The sequence below is a fragment of the Anas acuta genome, chromosome 6 (assembly GCF_963932015.1).
Source record: "Anas acuta chromosome 6, bAnaAcu1.1, whole genome shotgun sequence".
Classification (NCBI taxonomy): domain Eukaryota; kingdom Metazoa; phylum Chordata; class Aves; order Anseriformes; family Anatidae; genus Anas; species Anas acuta.
Window position 1 is genome coordinate 25,541,041 of NC_088984.1, and position 27,206 is coordinate 25,568,246.

General features: G+C 36.0%; 1 protein-coding gene across 8 annotated transcripts in view; it reads left to right on the forward strand.

Moving 5' to 3' along the window:
* NBEAL1 (neurobeachin like 1) overlaps positions 1-27,206 on the forward strand; it is an 85,888-nt gene that overhangs the window by 16,680 nt on the left and 42,002 nt on the right. For 6 of the 8 annotated variants that reach the window (XR_011097649.1, XM_068685871.1, XM_068685872.1 and 3 more), the window contains 17 exons: positions 2,212-2,303; positions 7,485-7,646; positions 9,017-9,098; positions 9,319-9,446; positions 11,365-11,447; positions 12,644-12,729; positions 13,447-13,753; positions 14,705-14,811; positions 17,780-17,866; positions 19,286-19,369; positions 20,850-20,948; positions 21,052-21,632; positions 22,930-23,062; positions 23,723-23,842; positions 25,067-25,370; positions 26,288-26,373; positions 26,792-26,881. Coding sequence is in view for 7 of the 8 variants with exons in the window: in XM_068685871.1 (XP_068541972.1) it covers positions 2,212-2,303; positions 7,485-7,646; positions 9,017-9,098; positions 9,319-9,446; positions 11,365-11,447; positions 12,644-12,729; positions 13,447-13,753; positions 14,705-14,811; positions 17,780-17,866; positions 19,286-19,369; positions 20,850-20,948; positions 21,052-21,632; positions 22,930-23,062; positions 23,723-23,842; positions 25,067-25,370; positions 26,288-26,373; positions 26,792-26,881 (2,631 nt within the window). In the remaining variant the exon portion in view is untranslated. The remainder of the gene's footprint in view (positions 1-2,211; positions 2,304-7,484; positions 7,647-9,016; positions 9,099-9,318; positions 9,447-11,364; positions 11,448-12,643; positions 12,730-13,446; positions 13,754-14,704; positions 14,812-17,779; positions 17,867-19,285; positions 19,370-20,849; positions 20,949-21,051; positions 21,633-22,929; positions 23,063-23,722; positions 23,843-25,066; positions 25,371-26,287; positions 26,374-26,791; positions 26,882-27,206) is intronic. The other 2 variants (XM_068685874.1, XM_068685875.1) reach the window with 1 other exon arrangement.

Consider the following 27,206-nt stretch of genomic DNA (forward strand, 5'->3'; position numbering starts at 1 on the left):
TGCTATGCTTTACAATTCATGTAGATGCTGTGGAAAGAACACCGACAAAAGGTTTGCCGTGCTTCATATTCTGGATTTGCGTTTTTATTTAGTGCTGTTTTCCTCCTGGTAGGCTCTTTTGCATGTAGGTGTCTCGAACTGAGAGGACTGTGTGCAAGTCTGTCTTGGTGACTTGTTCTTTTACATCAACATTGCCCCCTGAATGCTGTGTGTGTTTGTGTTGTTTACAGATTGCTCCTTGGTCTTAACATGGCAGGGAAATAATCTCTTGTTTGGGAACATCTGCGGTAATATAAAGGCAACAAGGAAAAGGGAGGAGATACAGAGAAGAAAGAAGGGAAGGATGAGCAAAACTTCAGAACTTTTTGAAAATTTTATAAATTGTGGATTAGATTCAGTAAAATGTAAAATACAGTATGCAAATATTTTAAAACAATTTAAAAAACTATAACAAAATATGGGAGAGCATGGATGTGTGTTAATGGACATGAGCAGAATCCTTTGCTCAGTCCTTGTTAAGGAATCTGTTGGTTTTGGTCTGGCAGCTTGCTACTGAAAGTTAAGCAGCGTGACTTTTAAAGTGAGACTACTTCAAATGACATTTTGAAAGAATTTTCCTGTTTTTTTTTAATTTTTTTTCCTTGTTTGTTGTTTTAGTATCCTCCTTCCTCTCTATCTGTAAGTCAATTGCTTTGAGGTTTCAGATAGGGAACAGTGAGGTGACAGAAGAACATATTGGCGGCTGGGTTGGTTACATTCATTAGATATTAAAAAGGTAGCAACCATTGCCTTAGATTCCTTGGGCTGCATTGGTAATGGCATTTCATCTTCAATCAAAAGACAATAATGTATTGAAGCTGTTTTTTACCTTGCTTTTACTAAAATTGAATTTTTCCTTGATAATCCCAAGTGTGGTACTCCCACACTGCTTTATATGTAGTAATTCAGTTGTAAAGTGGATGGAGTAGGATTTTCTGTAGGGAGGAAGAATCAAGTTAAAATCTCCCTGGCAGCTTTCCCAAACTGAAGAGCTGACACCTTTCCTATGCATGTTCATAATGCAAGGTGTCCCCTTCAGAGTGTATTATTAATGTCCCTTTATTTTTTTTTCTTTGTTTGAATATCTTGCTATACTTAGAATGGTCTGATGTAAATTATAAGCACAATTGTGTTTGGAAATATAAAGCTTGTACATGCTTTTTAGGTTTAGGGCTACCACACTGAGATGCAAGTTTTCTGATGTGTTTGAGTTTGCCAGGGTGTGACCCGCATGTGATACCATCATGACAGTGTGGCATAAGAGAAGCCTTGTTATTACAGCAAGTAAATCAGTAGAAGCTAGAATAAATAGTTTTTTGTTTGTTTTCTTTGGTCTTGACCTAGCCCGAAGTTGTCATTACCCTAGCCCGAAGTTGTCAATGTGTTATCAGCCAAATGCTTCTGGCAAACGGTTTACCTGTTGCTTTTGCAAGTCTTGCCTGTTTGGCACCCTACAGGTTCTAGTATCTGCCCTCCCTGCTGGCACTGTATCTACTCCTGAGGGATTGCTGGTCATGAACAAAATCCATGTGCTCTACCAAGAACAGTTTGCATTTATAATCTATCTATTTTATAGATATCTAGTGTACAAGTAGCTTGTACGCTAGTAGCTCTGCATAGCTTCTGGGAACACTTCATGTGATCTGCTACTAGCTGCTGTGTTGATCAATGAATGAAGAAAAATTCAAATTATTTTTTGTGCTTAGAATTGTCACGAGTTATTGCTTAATTTCGTAAGATTTATACAATGTTATTTACTAGTTATCTACTAATTTCCATGCTATTAAAAATACAATATACAAGTAAATTTTTAAAGTTGGTATGTATTAGAAAACTAATAACCTCTGAAGAGTAAGTAATGGTTGTTTGGGGAGTGGGGTTGGGAAGCTGAAATACATTGGTTGGCATTGACACCAGTAACATGAACTGATCAATAGATACCCAGAGCAAGAATGTCACATCGTGTAACATCGCTGAGAATTCTGAAGGACACAATTTCTTTAAACAACTTTTTAAAACTTTGGTTGTAAAAAATGAGTCTATTCACTCCTTTCGCCCAGTTGAAACGTGTTAAAGAAAGCTTTCCATTCAAGTTAATACTACAGAGTTGCTGACTAATGATCTCAGGTACTGTATTACTTAATATTCTCCCACCCTTTTTTTCTTTTACAGAAAGATCCAGATTACCTGAAGCTTTGGTTGGATAGTTTTGTTTCTAGCTACGAACAGTTTCTGGATGTGGACTTTGAGAAACTGCCAACTAGGTATGTAGAATTACAGACCTGTTTACCTTTGATATCTGAACCAGACCTGGCTGAGAGCCCAGTCTCTTTCAATATCAATGCCGCTTTTAAACAAAAGAATGCTTTTAATTGTTGAGTGGCGCTCCTGTTTTTTGAAGGTCAAGTTGGGCTGGGAATGATGAAACTAGGCAAATACTGGTATTTGTATTATAGCAGCAGATGGCATCTTGGTGTTCACTTGTTCCTGCTCACAGAAATATAATCATTCTTCCGTGTGAATTTGTGGAATATGTATTCATTATTAAATGTTACAGGTGAAATAGTATTAGTCAGTATTAGTATTTGCTATCTGTACCAGTAGTGTCTGAATAGAAGTAAGGTCTAGGGAGAGAGGTCTGTAATATTATTTCTGGCATTGCTTCAAGAGTGAGGATGAGGTGAAATGCTCAATTACATTTTTGGTTTTTTATCTGAGAACTTTCTAAAAATTAAAATGCACAAATGGTGGACTTTCAAGTGATCTTTCCATCTGTGGAGACTTGAGTTCAGTGGCAAGAGCATTAGTGACTTCACCTATGATGTTGACTGCAATCATGAAAATATAATCATGAGATGGGTATTGAAGTCTAATTTCAGGTATTCATCTTTACTATTTTGAATTTGCTTTCTGTGCTCTCAGGATTGTGCTTTCAAGACTAACTAACTTTGCAAATGAGGAATAGAAACCTTAAACTGGATTTTTTTGAGATGCTTGCATGAACTAAAGGTTTTAAGAAAAAACAAATGTTAGAGCGCTCAGAAGTCATGAGAACTGGTGTCAGTTCTATGGCTGCTATCGCTACCCGTGAGTGAATACAAAGAATGCCTCTCTCTGCATGATGGCTGCAGTCCAAGCCCTGTTGAAATCAATGGAAATTCTCTAATGGACTTTGGATCAGATCCTGTTTGAAGTGTAAGTGATAGCCTCTCCTGTTACAAGGAAATGAAGAATGCTGCAACTGGATCTCACTGGATGAAAACTGGGCATCTAATCTATTTCTAAGAAATTTTTCTTCTTCATGCTTATATTCATTCAACCACTAAGCAAAAGCTACAAATTCTGTACTCTTTCAGAAGATATGTTATCTTTGCAGTGAGATATCAAAAATACATCATGTGTTTAGTTCAGGAAAAAGGTTTTTCCTTTAACACAAGTTATCTTTTAACATACTACTTAATATTGAAATGTGATCAATGGAAGAGAAGGGTATTTTGGTACTCTCCTCTTTTTTTTTTTGTGCTCATGTTTTGTTGTTGTTTTTTACAACAAATTAGTAAAATTTTAAAAAGAAACATGAAGCTTACCTGTGCAGAATAATAGCAGCATCTTCATTGTGCTAAATAATGGTTTTGTGAGAATAAAATCCCGTATTTTTCTGAGGTTAATGACAGGATTAGTGGTTTAGCCTGAAAGAATAGTTTTGTGTAGATCTAGTCATTTGTACAACAGATGTAGAGAAAATGTATCAAAACAAGGTAGGAATGAAGGCAAGTTATTCTTGTGCTTTGATGGATGGATTTTAAAAAATTTAAAATTAACTAAAAATTAACAAAAAAAAAAAAAACAGGGACTGACATGACCCTGCTTTTTTATTATGTAAGTTTTGGTGTGCTTTCCAGCTAAGTGCCTGAAAGACCTTGTGTATCGAAGGGCAAAAGCCAGGAAATGATGAGCAACTGTGTTAGGAAAAGGAAGCTTGTACAAATTGCTGGACAAAATTAACCTTTTGGAAGACTGCCATGGAGTTTCATGTCAATGTAAAACATGTTTTGTTTTTTGTTCAAGAAAACAACACTTAAGAAATGTAATAAAAATGTTATTTTTTTTTTCTGAAAGCAGTACTCTTAAGTAGGAGTGTCACTTGCTGATTTAACTGATAAGAGTGTTTCTTCTATAAATTACAATATATTATTTCTTGAAATCTGCTTTGGAAATTGGAAAAATGCACATAATAGAAAACTTGGAAATCTCTAAACTTGGCGGATGAGTGTATCCATTGGTATGATTTGGCTGTAATAATAAGTAGAGTTTATACAGTCATACAGCTCAGTTATACAAAAAGTTATACAAATTCAGTTCTACCTACATCTTTGTGCATCTTCCCTATATTTTTAAGTGAAATGCCTATCAATGGTGTCTACAGTGATTTTTTTACTGGGAAAATGAGGATATTGCACAAGAAAATAACTGCTGGCAACTTTGAAAATTGAGCACAAAGCATTAATGCACATCTCTTCCTAAAAACAAAAAAAACAACAACCAAAATAACAAACCAGCCATCTCATCAGTATTTACACTGGATAGGATAAAATGTTTACCAGCTGGTGGGAGGTTTTTTCCCCATCACTGAAGGGAATAAATTGTCATTTGGTTTAATGCTTTCAGAAACAACAAAGATCTCCAGAGTGTTGTCATGCTCTTTTTCTGGCTTTGGTTTGCATGCTGTCACACAAAAGAGCTTAAAGGAAACTCATGCAATGTACCACAGACACCATACTTAGTTAACATATGGACTCCAAACCCACATAAAAAAAGATGCAGGAATCATGAGAGTAAAGCTGATTACACGGTTACTAGAAACTGGCTGCTGGAAAGTGACGCCTGCTTTTCTGCAGCCTTTGTTCCAAAGCGCTTGCTCACTGCTTTGGTGGAGGAGCGGCTGAGTCCCACTGTGCGGATTTGGGCTGTAATTGGATAAATACACTGTAAAGATGAATTTAAGTTCCTTTCAAACACCTGGGATGAGAATTTATGCTGCTGCATAACCATTATACTGTGGTGCAAGTAGATGGTAAATATGAGAACCCAAATGCATCAAGAACTCAGATTTTTGAGGTAGGGTACTAGTAATCACATAAGACTATCAGTTAAGGTATGATTTTTTTTTTTTTTTTTCCTTTTGAATAGCTAGTTTATACAACAAGTCTTGTCAGGGAAAAAAAAAGCACAGATGTTAGATACATACATCTAACTTTTAAATTTGTATGGTAATACCATGGTGACTTGCTCTGGGCTGGAAAGAAGTTCAATTATTTAAGCTCTGCAAATATATTCAGTCTGAGAAATCCCAGAAGATGAGCATTTCTTGAGCTGGTCTCACACAAAGCAGTTAAATCTTAGGGGTTGGTTGATGGCACAGACGTGTGCTGCCTGTGGAGGGAACGATCTGTGGTACACGAGGCATGGAGGGAGTGCCATTTGCTTACCTATGAAGCATTTTGTGATCATACTGAAAAAGACTCGTTGGCCATTTTAGAAAAATTAGTTCTGATGTAGGACTTCAGTTGTCAAAATTATGTTCTTAATACAGAGGTGGTGAATTAGCAGCTTATTATGAGCAATACTTGTGGTCCCAGAGGGTATGGATCTGCTGGCATCTTGAGGGATGAAGCTGCTATCACAGCAGTTAACATTTCTTTGTCTTTTTTTGGCAGCTGTGTGGTGAAAAAAAGCAGTTGCTCGCAGTTTTGTCAGCTAGAGCCTAGGTCCTGTGAAAATTTCTGTCAAAACTTTTCAGATCCCTTGAGCAAGATCTGAAAAGCAAATCACATAACTGCAGAAGCAAGAGAATGAACAGTACTAGGTCCCTCTGTATCCATGTAGGGGAATGTTTCTTTTCTGGGACCTGGGAACTTGCTGTCACTTGTGCCTGTGGAGTTGCTTTACTAAGTGGTCTCTCTTTCATGTAAGCTTCCTTTTCAACTTCCTTTTCAGTGTAGTTGATACATTGCTCCTCCTTTTCCTCAATTTATTGGTATCACGTTGTCACTCACTGCATTTCCCACTGCCTTTTGAAGCTTTTTCTTACACAAATATGTACATGCATGTCATAACGAGTTCCCAAGTTAGCAGTTTCTTGTGTGATTTTTTTAGGTAATTTTTCCCTGGGCTTGGCTGTATTAAAAGCTTCTGTAAGCTGTAAGGCTCTAGCTTGTCTTCCTCTTCCTGTGTGGAGTTTGTAGCGAACGTTTCAGGGTAAATGGCTGATGCCACAGGCAAGCTCTGCCATGTGAAGCAGTGGACGTACAGCTTGCTGACAGACAGCTGCTCTTTAACATGAGCCAAAAGGAGCTTCAATAAACAGTCTTCATCCCAGAGAATGCTTTAACACACCTATAAATTACTACAGTGTTGCTGAAATCAGTTACTGTATGGCTATTCTAGAAGCACTGGCTTAGCTACTGGTTTTATTTTAGAGTTATTTTCCTTCTTTTGGTTCTCACTGGTGTATTTCTACAAATGTTTAACAAAACAATGAGTGAGAGTACCTAATGTCCTCCAGGGCCCTGTCTGGCCTTGATGGAGTTGTTGAATTTAAGACCAACACAAGAGTCTTTTTTTTGGCACCTAAAAATAGTTAGCTATAAAACAAGATTTAAAAAAAAAAAAGTGTGTGTGTGGTGGGGGGAGCTATTTGGTGAGTTAAGGACACACAAAGTAGTATGGATGGGTCAGGCTTTCATGCAAAATCCATGTACCAGCAGTCAGATGAGTTGCTGGGAGCTCTTCCTCTTGCACATTCAGATCCTGATTTTCAAGTCTTCCTTCATTTAATTTTACTGTGAACTGTTGTGTTGTTTTTTTTTTCTGCATTAAGTCTAAAAATCTATTTTCTCTGTATTAAACCTCATTTTTTCCTAGTTTGGGTAGTTTGTGTAAGAAATACATTAAGTTTCTTGTGCATTATTGCCAACTGGGCTTCTATAACTACTCAGAAATTGGCATTTAACTTACTTTAGTCTTAAGTACAAGGTTGAAAATGTTCCCTTGTGTTTCATGTTTTATTTCACTGTGGCTTTGTTTAGGAATTTTTGCAGGCCACCTGTTTACCTACTGAAGATCATATATTTCTCTGTGGTGATTAAAGCAGATCAACTTGTGTAAGAGAATTTAGAAATCCATGTAAAGTATTCTTATCTTTTTTTTTTTTTTTTTTTAATTTTTATATGCAGTTCTTTGAGGAAGAGAAAGCTCAAGCTGCCTTATTGGCACCAGACATTTCCTTGTACTTCATAGGAAGTGCTTATGAACAATCAGTTGCCACAATTCAGTAACCTTTCTTATACAGGTTTATTGCTACTCTACATGAGCTCGCTGAAATAGATGTTAATGTGTCGATCCCATGATTAAGAGTTAATGTGTGTTTGTTTTTTTATTTTTAGGGTGGATGATGTCCCTCCAGGAATATCACTGCTTCCTGACAATATTCTTCAGGTCCTTAGGCTCCAGCTGCTGCAGTGTGTCCAGAAAATGTCAGATGGACTAGAAGAGCAGCAGCAGGCTCTGTCACTTCTGCTTGTGAAATTCTTTATCATCCTTTGCAGGTATTTGTTTTGGTTGCTACCTCAACAAGGATATTGTTTTGTTTAAGTATTCTAGATGCAGCCTATAGATTCTAATAACGTATACAATGTGATTTGACACTTTCTAATAGAAACAAAGTGCTGCTTTTCACAATCTTCAAACTAAAGAAAGAGGGAGCAACACAATCAGTGACGTTTGCCATGAAAAATGGAGTAGAAGGGTCTTAGACAGTAAATTCTTTGTAATTATATAAGATATATTTATGTGAATTGAAAGCATGGTGTACCTGGTATAAGAAATACTTGTTAAAGAAAAGGCACACTTTAGCTAGTGTTGGATATGAAAGAACTCGAAAGAGGATTGTACAGGAAGAACTGCTTCACATTCTTAACATGCTTATAATTCCATAAACAGCTTAGGGATCTGACTTATTCTATTAATGCAATTGGCTTCCTTCTGAAACTTATGCTTTATTTTGTAATACTGTTCAAGCAGGTAAATGCTTCTGTTTTTAGGGATGTATTTCTCCCCATTTCTTCAAATTTTTATTGCAAACTGCATTGAAAGAGGAAGAGGATAAAGTATATAATAGGGATTCTTCTGTTCTGAGAGGTACTTAAGCTTTTTTGAGTCCTTTGGTCTTCCTTATCCCTAAAACAGTACAAAGAGGTGTAGGGCAGTGTTTAAGTATCCTAGAATATTAAATATAAGTTGAGTAGATGGTGGTTGCTGTGTTTATGAATTACCAGCTGTTTTAAGTCTAAATTGCTGAAAAGTTCTCCTTACATCATCACTTCAGTATTTCATCTTTGTGACGTTCATAAAACTGAGAAATAATGCCTCTTTGTTGCTGTTGATTTATTTGGTGTTCTGAATGCCTCTTTGTTGCTGTTGAATTTCGTGTTCTAAAATAATCTTAGATGTTTCTTTTCCTTGGGAGAATTTCAAGTGCATGACAGCTTCTAGGTAATATATTTGCTTAAACTTTTAGACAGTGTACATGACTGCAGTATCAGTCTCCTTGTAAAGTTCTAGTAATGTGGAAGAAATTGAATTTATTGTCTCTGTTATCAGATACCATTTATAAGCTTTCTATTTAAAGTGTCCTGGGAATCTGCTTAACCTCTGAAACCCCAAATTCCAGATAGAGCTGGCCTACAGCTGGGAGACTCAGGCCTTTCTTTTCCTTCCTGTTAGAAGAAAGCTTGTGTACTATGTTACTGTGACAGAAATAAACATTTGAGTACATGCAGTCTTTTGGGGAGTAATTTTGAAATGCTGATATAATTTTCTATGATTATAGATTGACTACTAAAACAAACATTGTTTGAACTAGCCTCAGACAGATAGTACACTGTGTACATTTGTGGTTTCTGTGTTGCCTTCATAGAAATTTGGCTAATGTGGAAGAGATTGGAATGTGTTCGTACATTAACCACGTTATCACCATGACTACATTATACATTCAACAGGTACGTGTTTACTAATTGTCTGTTATTTTCCCCATCCGATACTTCCTGCTCTGGCTTATGTGATCCCCTCTAAGTAAGAAAGTGTTTGTGGGGGAGAACATGAGGGTTCAGAGCTTCTGGAGGAGTACAGGAATTAATTTTAATTAATTTTTATTTATTAGAAATCGTCTGACAACAGCTTTTCTTTTTTTTTTTTTTTTTTTTTACCCCCCTTCTGCAGTTAAAAAGCAAAACAAAAGAGAAAGAAATGGCAGATCAGACCCCAATAGAAGAATTTGTGAGACATGCACTGGCTTTTTGTGAAAGTCTCTACGATCCATATCGAAACTGGAGGCAGCGAGTTGCAGGGTAAGTGGGGATCAGGACTGGATCATAAACTGTGTTTTATAACTGCAGATAAATTATATATATTAGGTTTCTAACAGAACTACTGCTGCCTTATGTCAAACTACAATAAAATGTAGTTGTGTGCACAGCTGTTGTGCTGTTGCATTTTACAGCTGTTTGAGTTGATAGTCATAAGCATTTGATTTGATGCTGTGTTAGTTTTTTTCAAAGACACTTGAGAATAGAGTTAATGATTCTTTTTTTAAATTTAATTTTTTTTACCAAATTAAGTGTTGAGCAGGCGCTCTTGAAAATGAACTTCAGTGCCACCAGAGTTGTCAGTACTGGTATATCCTGTTCTGTTCAGTGGTAAAACTGAGCTCTGAGTCGTTTTGAAAAGTGGGTTGGAGAGCCAGGAAATGGGCTTTCTGAGATAAATTTCTGTCATTTTAGGCTCAGGCCCTGCTCTTAGAAGCTGCTAGTGATTCACTTTCTGCTGTAACTGGCTCTTCAGTGCCTAGCTGTTAAAAATTCCTATGAGATTTTTCATGTACAATTCTCCCTTATTACTACCAAATTTGTTACAATAATGTTAAACGTATGTGGTCTTCCACAGTATAGTCAACAAGTTTTTCTGCTGTGTGTACAAGTCCTGGAGTTGTTGATTGCTCCTTGCTGCTATCATTCAGAGCTGCTCTTCCTTTAGTTCCTTAGTTTTATTTCTATCAGGAAACTTTTGATATGCATACTAAATATTGGACTTATTCATGGAAATAACTAAAGGCATAGAAAGAACACATCTCATCTTACCTAGTCTTGTAAAATTTAGGGTCCCTTTTCACAGTTTATATCCTGTAGAACCGGGCTGCATTTGTGCAACAAGTCGCTTCTGATTCCACACATACAGAGTGGAAGTCACACAGAGTAATGTACCCTGGTTGCTGGGGTTTCTTTGTAGCTGGCAACCTGTAGTATGTTATAACACTGCATGGACTGCAGGTTTTAGGAGACTGTCTTTCACGGTAGAATCATGATCTCAGAGGTTTTTTCCAACCTGAATGATTCTATGACTAACTAGTCCAACGTTTAATCTAGTATTATTTAGTACTAGGTTAGATAAAACAAGCAATACTAAAGCTAGTAATACTGTCTTTTTTTTCCATAACAGCTTGAATCGCTGTTCACGACTTAAACAGAATATTACAATGAATCAATATAACCACATTGTAGAAAATGTTATATTTTCTGAAACTGGATGTGATTTAGGTACATTTCAAAGACTACATGTATTTTCTGACAGTTTAGAGTTACTTTTTTTTGTTTTTTAAATGAGGTTATAAATCTCACGTTTTGTTTTGAGTTTGTAACTGACCAACATGAAGCTCTTTCCATTGCTTTTTCCTTTCAAAAATTTGCTCATTTCTCTAAACTATTGGAACAAGGAAGCCAGAGGGAAAGGGGCAGGTGAAAGCAGTTGAATTAGAGCAAAATAAATTTCTGAAGATCACAGTATAAATATGTTGCATCTTTGAAAATAAGTTTGTAAGTGTATTGGTAGAATTAACTCCCTTTATTTTGTTCTCCCTACCTCTCATAATGAACTCATAATAATGTTTTGTCCCTATTTCAAATTGCATGGTTAAGAACTTTGGCAGTCCAGCTGATGACTTAGTTACAATAAGCACAGACTAAATACGACTTGATGTTTTTTTGTTTGTTTTCGACCAAACCATACGGTAAAACAATACATTTTTCAAAAGAGTGGAACAGTAAGTAAACTCATGTTTAGCTGTGATTCATTTTTTTCAGGGTGAAATACTTCTTTCTGTTTTTTGGACCTGCAGGCAAAACTTTTGATTTTTGGCAGGATTCTCTGTGATGAAGTCATGAAGTAATAAATTATAAACAAAGTGTCGTATCTTTTTAAATGTAATTTCAGACGTATCCTAAGTACAGTTGAAAAGAGCAGACAGAAGTATAAACCGGCTTCTCTCACGGTTGAGTTTGTCCCTTTCTTTTATCGTAAGTATTATCAGCAGCATGTTTGAAAACGTTAATCTTTGGAGGAGTGAAGTTAATAATTCTAAGTTCTATTCCCCAAAGAATGTTTGATAAATCTTACTTGCTTTCTGAGGCTGAATGAATTGAGATGCTTTTTCTTCCTTTTTGCTCTGGGCAGCACCATCTTGCCATCCTTACTTGCCTTTTATTTATTTATTTATTTATTTATTTATTTATTTATTTATTTATTTATTTATTTATTTATTTATCAGGCTTCTTTCAGTGCCTACTGTGGTTTAATAGGGTTGGCTCTGTGAATTCTCAACTTTTCCATATATTTAAATTGTTGAATATGTGCTTAGGACATTACTACCATGGTAGTACTAAAGACTTTTTCTGGTCTACTCAAGATCATGATTTTCCACATTCTACTAATGATTTTAATTTGTCTCAAGCTCCCCAAAAGATTCAGAGGCTATAAAGTCAAGGAAGTAGTGGCCTTTGTTTCCTTTCAAGACCAGGTTGTATAAAGAACTGTGCAATTTTCTTTTAAAAGAAGACTTATGTATAGAAATGTTTCTTACTGGTAACTTGTAGTTGTCTTAAAAGTTACATTATTATTTTAATGAATATGGAATTTTTACACTTTCTGTTTTTTGTTTAGAATCTCCGTTTTTAGAAACCCAAGTCATTAACATTTTTATCTTGGAAGTTACTAATGTTTTACAACGGGTAATTCCGAATAAGAGTCCTTCCTGGTTTCAGTTGCAGCTACTATGAGTGTTGTGTTAGTGTATACTCACTGCTTTGCATATTAGCTTGTCCTCAATAATAAATAGTAAATAATAGTAAATAGCCCTCAAAAAAGGGCTTATTTTCCATTTTGGTACAGTTGCTGTACCTCTATACGTCTGTCAGGCTTCCTGAAACATGTTTTATGTGAGTTGAAGGTTTGGCCTAGTGAATTGCTGATAAATGTAATGTTGTCATGTTCTTCTGATAATGCTGAAAGGGGTGCATTTGTGTCTGTCATTTACGTGGAAAAAGAGTGGAGATTACATAGTTGAAATTTTGTATTAAGTTTGCATGGTGACAAGGAGCAGGGGAGCTTATTTTTTATTATTCCTGTGGTTTTGAGAGGCGGGGGGAACAAGAACTTTGTATAATTTATGTGACCAAAATAAGGAAGCCTTGTACTTTTTATTTATTCCAATCAGAATGCTTTCAAGAAAGTGAACATCTCAAGGAAAGCCTGAAATGTTGCCTGCTACATCTCTTTGGAGCTATTGTGGCTGGTGGTCAGGTAAGGATGTTCTAAATTTTTTTCAGCTGCTGAAGTCTTCAACCTCCTTTTCATTGTTAAAGGCTTATACATACCCCCATAATCAAGGAAAATTTGCTTAATATGAATTAGTTGTTAATCTTGTGAAATGTGAGGCCATTTTGTACAATAGCATCTAAAAGATAAAAGATTGGTTCTTTTTTCAAATAGCAGTTGCTATCTGTAACTGCAGGTTCATAAGAACTTACTATAATATTTTTGCATCATAAGAATTATATTCCTTTGCAGGTAGAAACTTAGTTTAGTTATAAAGATGTAAATTTTGTATCATCACGTGGAATTATTTCCTTGCTTATTTCCTTGCGTGTTTCAGTAGGAGGTGCAGGGAGTTTGTGAAAACACAGATCTAAAATGAAGTTTCAAATTAAGGTTTATTTAATACTAGGAGTTTATCAAGGTTACTTCATAAGAATTTTGACATCTGTTTAAATAATGTTTCCTTTTCCCTATAAGCATTCTATTTTGAGAAAGAAGGCCTAGTTAAGTGGACAAGATGGGTCACATTTTATCTGTAGCCATCAATGTAATTCAAGCAGAATGTTTCATATTCACTTAAGAATTACAGTGCATAAATTAGACTGGACACAATATCACATGTTGCATGATTCAGGTATTTTCAAACCAGCAGTTTCCATTTGAGTTGTTTTCATCCTTAATTTTTTTCCCCATGGCTTTCAGAGGAATGCTCTTCAAGCAGTATCTCCTGCTACCATGGAAGTTTTGATGCGTGTTCTAGCAGACTGTGACAACTGGGATGACGGGAGTCCTGAGGAAGTGAGCAGAAAGGCAGAGCTTACTCTGAAGTGCCTGACAGAAGTTGTCCATATCCTTCTTACCAGCAGTTCTGACCAGCGGCAAGTGGAGACCAGTACAATATTGGAGAACTATTTTAAGCTGCTTAATTCAGACCATTCAGCTTTACCTAATTCAAGGCGATGTAGGCAGTGGGAGAGCAGGTTCATAGCTCTTCAGATCCAAATGCTGAGTGAGTACCCAATTGTGCAGTTCCTTTAAATATCTCTTAATAACTCAGAAACAAGTAATGATTCAATCATAATACTAATATAGCCAGATGCCTTACAAATAAGTGTTTCCCTTGCTATGCAATTGAAAATTTTCAAACAATTCTTCTTGTTGATGTTACTTTAGACATGCTCTTTCACAATCATATTTAACCAAAGTGTCAAGGTTCATGGACTGCCAGTTTCTGTTGAAAATTTTTTTGCTAGGCAACAGCTGATGGTCTTCATAACTGCAGAGTAAGGAGGGTCTGTAATAAAATACCCATATGATGTCCATTTTGTGATGGTTTGCTTTTCAAATGGCATTACTATAAACACTGATCAAAGATGATGGTCTTAAACAGTTGGTGCTAGGTCACTGGAGGATTAAAAAGATAAGCATTCAGGATTTGTGTTCTTTTTTTTTTCCTCCACTTTGTTGTTCAGAGTGGCAAATATAAATATAGGTATTTCCTTCCCCAAAACTTCCAAGAAAACTGGAGTAGTATTAAGGTGACAAATACTTACAATGAAAAGCTGCTGTAGAATACAGAGAAACTGCTTGATGAGGAAGCTAATATTTCTGTGCTTTAAAAAAAAGACATGATGGTTAGGTACTTAAAAATGGCAGTCTTTAAACAGAGCCCTAAAACAATCCAAGATATTATATAGATCATTTTTTTCCAGATATGCTAGGTTATGTGATTTTTACAGTGTCAAAAAGTGTAGCTTTAGGTCTAGTGCTCTGTGCTTAAAATGTACATAATTTTTGATCATAGAATATATGGTGTATAGTTTGTTGTAAAATTTTTTCACGTTTATTATGTACCATTTCTGATTGTGTTCCAAAGGTAACAGATTAAAAAAAAAAAAAAAAGCTTAATGGATTTGGGAAGTATCTTGTTTTTGATGGCAGTTCTGTTTTAATTTTGTAGATACCATCACAGCCATGTTAGACTGCACAGATAGGCCTGTTCTGCAGGCAATTTTCCTTAACAGTAACTGCTTTGAGCATCTCATTCGACTGTTGCAGAACTGCAAGGTAAGTTTTCTCTTATCTGTGCTTTTTAACAAAACCAGTTTTGCAACGTTGCAGTTATATTAATTACATTTATATATTCCTTCTAAATAAGTTATGTTCTTTTTAGTGTCTACATGCTGAAAGTAAAACTTTAGTTTGGTTAGAGCCGTAAATAGTGTGAAAGATCTGAAAGATCTAAGTTGGTCTAATTGTGTATTTTTTGCTAATGAAGTATATTTCTTGTCTGTATTATAATTAAAAATACTCATTTTGAGTTCTGAGCAAAAAGACTTATAGGCACTGCTCAAGCTGTTACAAATGTTCTTAGATTGTTCTTCTCCTACGTAGGGTCTAGTGTTTACAGTAACGCTTATTAATCTTGATCCCAGAATTTGCAAGCCAGCGTCTTCCACTGATTCCTCTGTAGATTTAATTTTCGTCTTCATATTCAGCAATATATGAAAAAATTATTTGGATTATGATTTAACTGTACTCGTAATCAGTGGTGGAGTGCTAATTTACTTGAAATGTTTTGAACAGTGTTTGTGGTTTTTGTTTGTTTTTCATGTGTTCTGAAAATAGTTCACCTTTCCATTCTCCTACTGTGTTTGGGCATCTGTGCCTATTTTTATACTGACCTTGTACTCTGTAAGAAACTTCTTTCCTAGTTTCTTCTTAAATCATCAAGCAGTGAGACAATTACCTGTTCATGGAGACTCTGTCTTTGTTCCTGCTCTTATGTAAACAAGTGGGATTTATAATTTAGGAAAGCAGGAATGCTCACTTTTTTTTTGATTGTTCCTTTCATTTCCACTCTGCTTGTATGTCTGTCATAAGATACGCGTTTTGGAGTTTTTGTCTTGTGATAGTCTTACATGCTACTGTGATGAATTGGCTATCAATGCTGCCAGGTTACCACATAGTATTTTTATTAACTTTTTTTTTTTAGTGAAAATATCCCCAAGGATGATAAATGGGAAGGGGTGTGGATCTGGGAAAGATGTTGTGTTTTCCAGTACATCTTTACACTTTTTGAACATCAAATGGCAAAGATGAATTTAGTATTGGAATTAGGATTTCCCCTTGTTACCGGAGGAAGAAGACCCTATTTCTAGATTTTTTTCTTCCCTGTGCATGAAGATCTTGGTACTGGATTCATTAGCAAGCTGTGTAAAACACAGTTCTGCAGCTCTGTGTCAGATAGCAGGAGAGCTCAGACACAAATATGAAACTTGGGAATGTATTGGATCTTCAGCAGATTTGAAGAGAGAGAAACTTTCATGGAGAGAAAGGAGGGTCAAAGAAAATCCATACCACTGTTTCTATTACTATAGCTATCTCAATTTGAGGTATTCAAGCCCATACTTTAAAATCATTTGCTCTTCATCAGTCTTCTAAAACTTAAATCTTTTTTTTTCCCCACATTTGCTGGTTTTAAGCCTTATGGACAAATTGTCTTCCCTGAACTATGCTCTAGGATTAGAGATCACCACAAGAGTTTCTTAAAACTACTCAGTGAAGTTTTGGTGATCTGAATGTCCTTTAGTCTGTGATATCCAAGAAGAGGGACTGTATTTTAAGAGGTGTCAGGAGGGGCTCATTATATGCTAAGACATGTAACTAGTTGCTCGTAAATCCTGAATCTATTCTCTTTGATTAAATTCTCTTGGAGATCAGACTTTGAGCAAAGCACAATTACCTCTAGCAGAATGCCTGGTTGAAAATGTGTGACTATTGTCTGAACAGCTTTTACACAGAATACTTCTGACATGTACTGTCAGAATTTAAGTAACCCATCTGAAAAAATTGCCTTTTTTTTTGCACGTCTGCATTTCCTTTTGTTTAATGTTGTTATTTGCACTTGTTAATGCTATAACCCTCTGAATGTATTGTTGTAATTCTGAAGTATTAAGTGCTCTTGACTGTCATGTACTTTTTAAACTGACTTGTATTTCTATGTGCTTTCATGCCTAAGTAAGTCAAAGTAGTATCTTGAGTGTCCTCCTTTTTTTTTTTTTTACCCTTATTTATGGAAGCTGATTTCCTAGGTTGCTCCTCGAAGGAGAGAATGCCTAATAGGCAATGGAAGGAAATGTATGAGGAAAAAATGGGGAATGCTCAGTTTTCACCCACTGAAGGAAAGATTTTTTTTTTGTGGTTGTTATTGGTTTTGTTTGTTTTGTTTTTAAAAGGATTTTTAAATCATTTTGATCATGGAATATTTAACATGTCTCTTTAGAATGTAAAAACAGAAGAAAAATTTTAGTCTTGATTAGATTATGACTGAAATTTGCATACAAAGTGACTGCAATGGATTATGAAGATACTTGAGTGAGTTTCAAACTTCTGAATTCAGGTGGAGAGGGGAGGAATCTAGCTGCTATACACAGAGCAGCTTATGCTGAAAATGCATGATAGGTATATGTTTTATTTACAACCTGTCGAATTCTTAAAATAAAAGAAGATATTTTACCCTTCTTCCTGTCCTGAAGGCTTATGTGCCCCAGAAATTCTACTGCTGTTGCTGTTAGACAGTTTAAATATTTTGTCTAGATATCTTCAGCCTTCACATAGGATGAGACATGTGGGCAACAGTGAGGCACCTGTATCCATTTCTTTGCCAATGTTCCATTTTTGTCTTTATTTCTTAAAAGTAAATTTTCATCATGTTGCATTTAGTAAATGAAATCAGTTGCTAAGCTGTTGACCACTTTTAACTTCTAGATAGGTCTGTTTCCTTGTCTTAGTGATTACATACTGACATCTAATTCAGGGGAAAAAAAGTGCAATAAGTGTCCAGCAAAAATACAGAGTAATCTTCAGTGTTCTAAGAATTAACAGAAGATTAATGTTAATGGAGGATTGCATCTCACCAGTGTGAGAACTCACTTGTATGTTAAACACAAATCTAGGGCAGCCTCCACAGGTTTGGCTGGAGGTAACTGTTTAATGCAATTATTTCCATTATTCTTGTCTCTGTTTCTAACAGCTGTTTTTAAATGCTAACAATAAAGTGGCAGACAAGAGTGAAAAAGACCTTGCCAACAAATTACTGACAGAAATGAATGAGGACCAGGTACCTACCTAATCTGTATTTTGCTTCAGTTGAGGTTGAGACACAACGACAGGAAAATTGGTTCCTGTGCTTCACCTTAATGATCCTCCTTAAGCCTTTTACAGCAATCCTTATGTTGCTGCAGCCATCAGTATTTTCTATCTGTGGCAAGTAATTTTCCTGATTGAATTCAACTTCAGTTTTATTTATCTGCTTCACATTGCAGATATTTCAATAAATTGAGCATCAGTTATGCATTTTTAAAAGGTGAAGTACATGAATGAAATCTAAATTCTATCAAGCTGGTGATTTTTTTCCTTCCCTTTCCTCTTTTTTGCTTCTTTGTCTCAGCACTGTGGTGTTTTGGATTCTGGGGCCTTGTTTGTGAATCTCAGTGGTTGTATTTGATGTCCTGATTCTGTGCTTGTCATCAAGAACAGATGTTCACAAAACAATGGACAGGCTGAATCAGGGAGGTAGGAATAGCCTGTTGCTTTAATTTTCCCGTAATGTTGTGGAAAGTACCAGATGGAAATTGTTGTTATATTAATTTTGTAGTAGAATAATTTACTCTGATGAAATATGTAAAGATGCAAAGTACAAAGTGTGGTAATCTACAAATTGTGATTCTAACTAATAGGTTTGGCTTTTTTAGAAACTCAGTGCGAGACTAACTGCATGTAAATGTTTCTTCACATCTAACGGTCTTCTGATTCTTGACACTTCATTTTCAAAATATTTCTGATATGCAGTTTAATATTTCAGGGATAATGAAACTGAGTATGTTTGCACAGTTTTGCTCTAGGTTTATTACTGATGGACATGAGATGGTGCTCTGATTTTTTTTGACCTTAAAACCGGCATAGAGATACCACCATAAACAAAAATTAGAGGGAAAAACTAACAGCAAAAAAAGATAACTTGAAATGGGAAAAGGAGATGTTAAGCAATGAGATAAGGTTATGGATGAGGACGCCACCTTACTGTGCTGGTGTGACTAATTTCTTATAATTTGTGTGTGGGTTGCATTGGTATATAGGGACTTAGATGTTAAATAAAACACTTTGTATGAAATGCACATGCCTGATGGATTGTCAAGCAGCACACACACACCTTACAAGAAACTTCTTAATTTGTTTTCCTCCCTCCCTCTTGAGGTTGTCCATTAGCTGCATGAGGAGAACCTGTTTGTCCATCAGAATATTTCAAGTGCAATGAGTTTTGTGAATGCTTCTCTCTTCTTCCTGAAGTATTGTCTATTGTTAATGCAATCTTTCTTGTAGGCTGTGGGCGTTACGAAATCTTTATTGGTGGGGAGATGATTTTTCGAGCATGTTAGTAAACTCTTGGTTTTCATCCTGGCAGAAGGGCATGGTATAGATTTTGGAATAGAATGGTCTTTGCACATTTGTATGTAACTTCTATACCTGCTACTTTCAGGTGTTTCAGGGACACCTAGACTGCTTGGCGGTATCAACCATTCAAGCCCTCACAGCAGTAATGCTCAAGTCTCCAGCTGCTAAGGTAACAGTACATATGCAGTGGTCTACTTGCAATAGACCTGATGTTGTCTCCAGTTAGCATTTTTACTGAAAAATTCTTGATAAGGAATCTTGCTAATTAAGATGAGCAACTTGTGTCTGCTAATTTCTGCCAGATAGGAGCAGTTGATTGGCATCCCTTATCTTTTTATTTGTTTCCAATGTCTGGATTCTGAGATATTTTGATATCAAAACTGGAAGAATGGAGCACTAATGGTATTTGGAGCTGTTGTAAAGGGAGTACATCGTTACTCGTCCCATGAATATCTGGGATAGAATTAATGAGTATTTGCAGAGTATAGCTTCAGGCGGGAGTATGTATTGTAGCTTTATTGTGTCTTTAATCCAGGACCATACTGCTGTCTAAATGGTGGTCTTACCATTACCCTGCCTTTCCTTCATAGTTCATTGTTGTTTGATAAATAGATAGGCAGTGGTTAGTTTGTGAATCTGACTAGAAGCTGAGGCTGCAGAGAAGTAGAGTTATTCTTAGATTGCTTAGTCTGTTAGATTCACCCTCTGGCTGAATGATTCCTGGCACAGGGAAAGGGGTATGACTGCACAGTGCAGGCCAACATAAGACTGGAAATCACCTGATTTGGTTGCTACTTTCAGTACAGTCTGAGTGAGAAATGATAAGGTAGTAAATTAGGCTCCTGCAAAGCATAACTCAGAGTACTCGTATCTCGCCCGGTAAAAGTTGTATGGTAGGGTTGGGAAGTCGTTGTAATTCACAAAGGTCAGTAAACTTTTTACCTGTGCTTCCACTGCAACATACATATCTTTGCATATTTGCTTAAGCAATTGTATCATTTCTGCTGGTACATTCATCCATCTATTTTAATTTCAGTACAGGATACAGTGGGGAGAAGAATATGCATTTTGTATGGGTGTTTTCTGTCTACTAAGTTAAAAATAAATAAATAAAAATACTACATTCTGGATTTTGCGGCATGATTTACTTTTTCCTTTACATAGAAGTGACTCATTTAAAAAACAAAAAACAAAACAAAACAAAAACTTTCCTAGAACACTTTTCTAATTTTTGGAATGTTTAGGATGGGTGATTTTTAATCAAGCTGGTTTAGGAAAATCTTTTACCCTGAAAATATCTGGATACTTAAAATTCTCAACATAACCACTCCATTTCATGCTGTAGTTTGTGTTAAACAAAATAAGGCTATGTTATTTTGTGATAGACTTAACATTTTGAGTATACCAAGGCAATTATATTTTTGTATAAGTAATTACTAAAATGTAATTTTGATCTTTTTCTGCATGCTGTAGTGAGATCCTTCTGTAGCAAAATGGGCTTATTAACGGAAGGATTTCTAGCCTGTAAAATATAATTCTTGCATTCTAATTATTTTGTATCTAATATTTTGTTAAATTAAACTTGTTGCAGTAGAAGAAAAATTTGTGTCCCTTTTATTTGTTATTGAGACTTGGATTTTTATCCTCAGGAGGTCTTCAAGGAGAGAATTGGTTATGCGCATATATATGAGGTACTAAAATCGCTGGGTCAACCCTCACGGGAATTACTAGAAGAACTCATGAATATGGTGAGATATGCTTTCTTTGAATGCTGTCTAAAATGCTTATGTCTCTTCAGCAGTAATTCTACTTTTATGGTGTTTCATATCTGATTTTTCTGCTGTTTTTCAGGCTGTTGAAGGTGACCACATGGCTGTTGGAATACTAGGCATTAGTAATGTCCAGCCATTATTGCTGCTTATCCAGTGGCTTCCAGAGCTAGAGTCACACGACCTGCAGATTTTCATCTCAAATTGGTTGAGGCGGATCTGCTGTATTAACAGACAGAGTCGTGCCACATGTGTCAATGCGAACATGGTCATCCGTATCATTGAGACATTAAATTCCCATTCTGCGCTCCACTGTACTTGTGCAGAGAACCTGATTGCCCTTCTGGGCTCTTTGGGGAGCCAGTCAATGGGATCAGAAGAATTGCTTCAGCTAATACGGCTCCTGAGGACAGAGGAACCAAGGCGGGCTCACCCTTATGTTGTTCCAGTGATGCGAGCCATTCTGGCAATGGCCCGCAAGCAAGGCATGGCGAGTGCCTTGCAGTATTTCAACTTGTATCACAGCATGGCAGGAATTGCAGTTCCATCAATTCAGAAGTGGCCAGGCTCTGCATTTTCTTTCAGTGCTTGGCTTTGCCTTGACCAGGACCAGGTGGACCCTAGCGCAACTAACAAAAACGGCAAGCGGAAGCAACTCTATAGGTACGGTTATCATAATGACTTCAGCAGCAGAAATCTAGGTCATCTGTTCCCTGTGGCATATGGCACCCTATTACATGCGGTATTCAATCTCTTCTTCATAGTATGCAATATATAGCACTTAGTTTGGTTAGTTTGCGAAAGGGAGCAATATCATCCGTCACCACAGCCAGGCTGTGTTAGGAAATAAGCATGTAGTTTCTCAATTACACTACTTTCTTATCTGTAGTTCTTGTCTGCAGTTTCATTATCCACGACTCTGAATCATGTTTTTATGGTACGTAGCTTAAAAACAACAACAGCAAAACACCCCAAAACAATAGTCTTCCCACTGTTTTCTGTGAAGACAGTGGAATCTGTGTTTCATACAAGAGAGCAACGAAAAGGGCACCTTCATCAGTTTAAATAGACATTGGCATGGTTTGTTCTTGATAGTTTAAGTGTGGGTTAACTATCTGGGTACAAATGTTCAATAGGAATGTCAGCAGTATTTATACAGCAGAGCCCTGATGAAGGGTGCCACCTGATGACCTGTCATAACACTGTTTCCAGTTGGTCAGTGTGTGCCACTGAAGTTCTTAAATCGACTGTGGTCCTCGAAAAGCATGGTGGAATTACACTATGAAATTTAAAAAAAAAAAAAAAGTCTACTTACGGCTTTTTTTTTCTATGTGATGCTATACCAATAACTGGCTGTTTTTCTATCATTTTATGTATAATTTTGATGAAATTATGCCCAATATTTGAAGCTGTGTATAATTTCAGTACAGAATCTGTAGCTTCATTATAGGGCAATATTGATGTATTTTTGTTACAGGGCATTGACGTTGGCAATAATGAATGTACATATTCTGTATTGAAATTAATACAAAGAAATATTAAAAATTCCAGTGTCTTAGAAATATTAAAAATTCCATTGTCACTTTAAAAAAAAATAAAGATTTCTCATGACACGCCTGTGCTTGCAGGGCTTATTTATAGATAGCTGCTGATAGCTGATCTTCATTATACTGAGTGAAATAAGTGTAGTCAAAGTTATGTATCTTATTTTGCATTAAGGTTCTTGCTGACAGATAATCACATGTTAAGAAAAAAAAAATCCTTAAAAAACACTTCCCTTCCTTGTAGTAGTTCTGTGTCTTATTCTTTGGAACAAAAGTGATAACTAGTCAAATAGTAAATATGCGAGCAGCAACAAACAGCTTGAGTTGCTTCTCTCCTAATGAAAATACTGTTAGGCGACTTCCAGTAGGTTTAATGGAGTAAGTCCTTGACTGTGTGTTCTGTTGTCTTTCTATAGCTTTTTTACGGGAAGTGGTATGGGTTTTGAAGCCTTTATTACGTGCTCTGGGGTATTGGTGGTTGCAGTTTGCACAAAGAGGGAATATACGACAGTGATGCTTCCAGACCACTGTTTTTTTGACTCGCTCTGGGTAAGATTTGATACTGAAAAACATTGTTTAGGACAGTACTGTTAGCTCAGAAGTCACAAGTGTTTTTTTTTTTTGGTGGTTTTATAAAAGGTCCATAAAGTCTATTTTATCATACTTGGTTTTGATCTTATGTAATTAATTAAACTCAAATGATACAAGCATTTTCCATGTAGATTAGCAGTTGATTAAGATAAATTACAACTATATTGTTATGATCATTGTTATTGATAAGCTGATGATTAGTGTTGTGTTTTTTTTATAGAGGTGTGGGTTTTTTTTAGTGGAGTTTTTTTTAACGTGCACATTTTTATATTAAATTAAAACAAGCATATTGGATGTGATACTAAGTGCACACTACTGTGTTTATGCCTTGCCTTTTTCTATTCCCATATTTAAGGACTGATATGCATTATCATGTAAGAGCTATACATCTTTTCTTCCCAAAACCTGTTTAAAAAGTAAACTACTTGGAAATAGAAGCAGTTGACAGCCGGTGGTATCTTCTTTATACTTTGGATTTATTTTCCAAAGCAGTTTCTTAAATGGTTTCCTCACCAGATTAGTAGAGATGAAGTTAAATAATAATGTACGGTCAATTCTGTGATTCTGTCATTTTCATGCAGTACTTTTTAATAATGTCTTATTCATTTTATTAACCAGCACAACATAACTATTGTTCACATGCCTGGAAAGAGGCCATTTGGTCAGAGCCTTGTATACATCTATGTCAACGGACAGCAGAAGATATCTGCTCCACTTCGATTCCCTGCCATGAATGAAGTAAGTTCACCTTCTATGTCATACCCCTGTCCTGATGAACTCGCATAGAGGAATGAGAACAGAGTTGGCTTCTTTTTAATAATGAATTTGAGTAAGAGTTTATGATAGTGCATTGCTATTATGTTCAATTTTGGTCAGTGTGCAGACTATCAAGTTGGTGAATAAGTGTAACTAACCAAGTAATGCTTGCATAGTCATCTCAGTTTAAAAACAAAACTAAAAAAGAGTTTACCTTGTTTAGATGGTAGGGGAGTTGTCAGACATACTGACATACTTTATGATGAATAGTCACCTCTGCAAGTAGGATTGGTGTGGTAGTATTCATTGAGAAATACTTACTTGTATTTTCTGTGTGTCCCCATAATACAGGCTAGTCTTACACCTGCTTTGTTAGCTGGATAAGCAGTGTGCATTCAGCTAATCTAAACATTTCAAATGTATATGTATTTAACCTAAAATCTCATTTAAGCCATCAAAATGAGTCTATACCACGTTCAGTTTTCTTTGAAAGCATTGTCCATTCTTTGTGTGGAACGAATCATTTTTAAATTGGGGTACAATACTGACCATTTTTCCTCTTTTTCTAAGTCCTCATTTGATATTTGTTAAGTATTGTGAGTAATTTTAGTAAACACTTAGTAAACATTTAGTAATTTAGTAAACATTTAGCGAACATTTAAATTGGACATGGTCATGGTATAACAAGTAAATGCTATTTCCGTTGTAAGATAAAACTCTGGATTTTGGCTCAGTTGTAGAAGAAGCACTATTAAGTAAGGTAGCTAAATGTCAGGCAGGTAAGCCTCCCCATGAGGGCATCTATTTGAGTGGAGTAACAAGAAGAATACAGTAGCACGTATGCTGCGGCTAGTATTTTCAAATATAATCCAGAAGAGAAATATCTACCCAGGTATCTTACCAGGGTACCATCCTTCCTGGCTCTGCTGCTGCCAGCTTTTTTTGGCACGCAACAGCTGAGGTTACCAAATTTGCTTTTGATTGTAGAAGGGGCACTCTCTGCTGTTATGGAGAGTGCACATTCTTTTCATACTGTGCTGGATTACTGATTCTAGAGGACATGCCAGAACTTGCTACTCCTGATTTAATTTATTTAGTTCAGGTTTGCCAGAGTCTTCAGATTTGGTTTGCAAACTGATGGGGTGGGGGGGAGAAGGAGCTTAGATTTACAGTGTGTCTTTTTTTTTCCCATGCTTGACTGTCCAGCCTTTTACTTCTTGCTGCATTGGTTCAGCTGGCCAAAGAACAACGACTCCTCCTCCATCTCAGATACCAGACCCACCTTTTTCCTCCCCTATCATGCCCCATCGTACGTCACTTGGGGGCATTCTGTCTCCAGGAAGTTGGGGTGGAATGCTTGCAAAACCGGAGCTGATCACCAAGATGATCTCAGCAGGGACTCAGGATAGTGAATGGGGATGTCCAACATCTTTGGAGGGACACCTTGGATCAGTTATCATCTTTCATGAAGCACTGCAACCCTCTCAGGTGAAAGCGTTGTATTTAGCAGGTAAGCAGTGATTGTACTGGTTTTGTGGAACAAAATGGATGAGTTATGGAAGTACCCCACTGAGTTTTGCTCTATACATACACATAACGATGAAGTGAAAATCCAGAAGAATTGCAGAGCTAACCTAAATGGGTTTGCTAAGAGGGACTTACAACAAAGCTCAAGATGGAATTCTAAGTATTTTTAGTTTTATTTGAAATGTTAGGTTTACTTAAGCTCATCTATTTATATGCACAAACCTGCCAAAATTAAAATTTTATGTAATATTTTCACTGTTAAGTTCTTAATTTTTCCTACTGTTTGCCTACATGTGTGCTTACAGTTGAAATGATTTAAAATTTTGCTGCTGTTGATAAGCCATTGAGGTGATGTGTGCTTGAGGATTTTTCCACAAAAATCAATCAGTTTAGGGGTGATTTAAAATATATATATATATGTTTTCTGGTAAGCTATGTCTTATGGTTTAAGGTGTTAAGGTAGTAAGTTCCATAATGACCTGCAGTTGTTAGAGATAAGCATGGAAGTACTTCCATTTAAAGGAATTATTTTCTGTTACTAAACAAAGATGTCTTGAAGATTACTCACTGTCTGGTCATTTGGGCTTGATGACAAATGGATTGGTGGCAAGTATCAGGAGACAGGTGTTTTTAAAGACAGAACCATAGCTGTTTATACAGACTAAAATATCTTTAAATAGCATTTTATTTAGCATTTTACCAAGAATATGTATTTCGTTTTAAGAAGACTGTATTGAATGGATGACTTAGGTCAAAAGATTACTTCAAAGCATGTCTCAAATAAGTGTGTTTTGGGGTGTCCAACCAAAGAATAGTAGTATAAAATTTGTGAATATCAACGTTAATATCCAGTGAATTCTTAAAAATGAAAACTAATAATTATGTACATTTATTTTATAGGTCCAAACTGCTTAACTCCATGGAAATCTCAAGAGTCTGAAGTAGCAGACCTCCCCAGTAAGGTGTTGCTTCATTACACACCAAAGGTATGAAATAATATGTAGTTTTACTTTGTTTACATAACCTGCAATAATTTTCAAACTTGTTCTAGATGTTCCTTTTTGTTTTGCTATTGCTGTTTCATTAGAACAAGTGAATATACCATTTTTATGCTGTGGTTAAGGAAAGATGAAGAGCAGTGAGAGCTTTTTTAAACTGTTGTGCAGGGTAACCTATTAAAGTGTTATTTTTATTTGGCAAAAGGACAAAATTATCTTGTGCAATTGCTAATGTCAAATCTCAGGTAACATAAATTATATTCCAGGGGTCCTAAATTGTTTAAATACTACCAACACAATGGCACAAACTTTCTGAAACATAGGTCATTTAGAAACCTTATTTGATGTTGAAGCATCTGCACCTTGTTTCTTAAATAATACTGTAGCCTTTTAATTTGTTTAACAGGCCTGCAGAAATCCAATTTGTCTTGACCTGTCTGCTAATCTCTTACATGGAAGACTAACTGGAAACAAAGTAGTGAACTGGGACATCAAGGTAAATGCATACTGAGCTGGCAAAGCCTGATGGAAATGTGATAGTAGCCATACATGTTCACCTACCTTTTGGAATGCTAGAGGTTATTGTCATATTGCTAATGACATTTAACTGATACAGACAGGTTTTGTAATGACAATGGGCTAATGCTGTAGCTGGAGTAGTGTTGCATTACCTTTAATGAGAATTTACAAGGGTTGCTGCTCTTAATGGGGTTATCTGATTCATATGGGCCATGCAAATCATCTTCGTTTAACTTTTGCCAGCATTTATAATAACAGTACTACTTTTTCTTTAGTATTGGTGATTAAAATTTTACATTTTC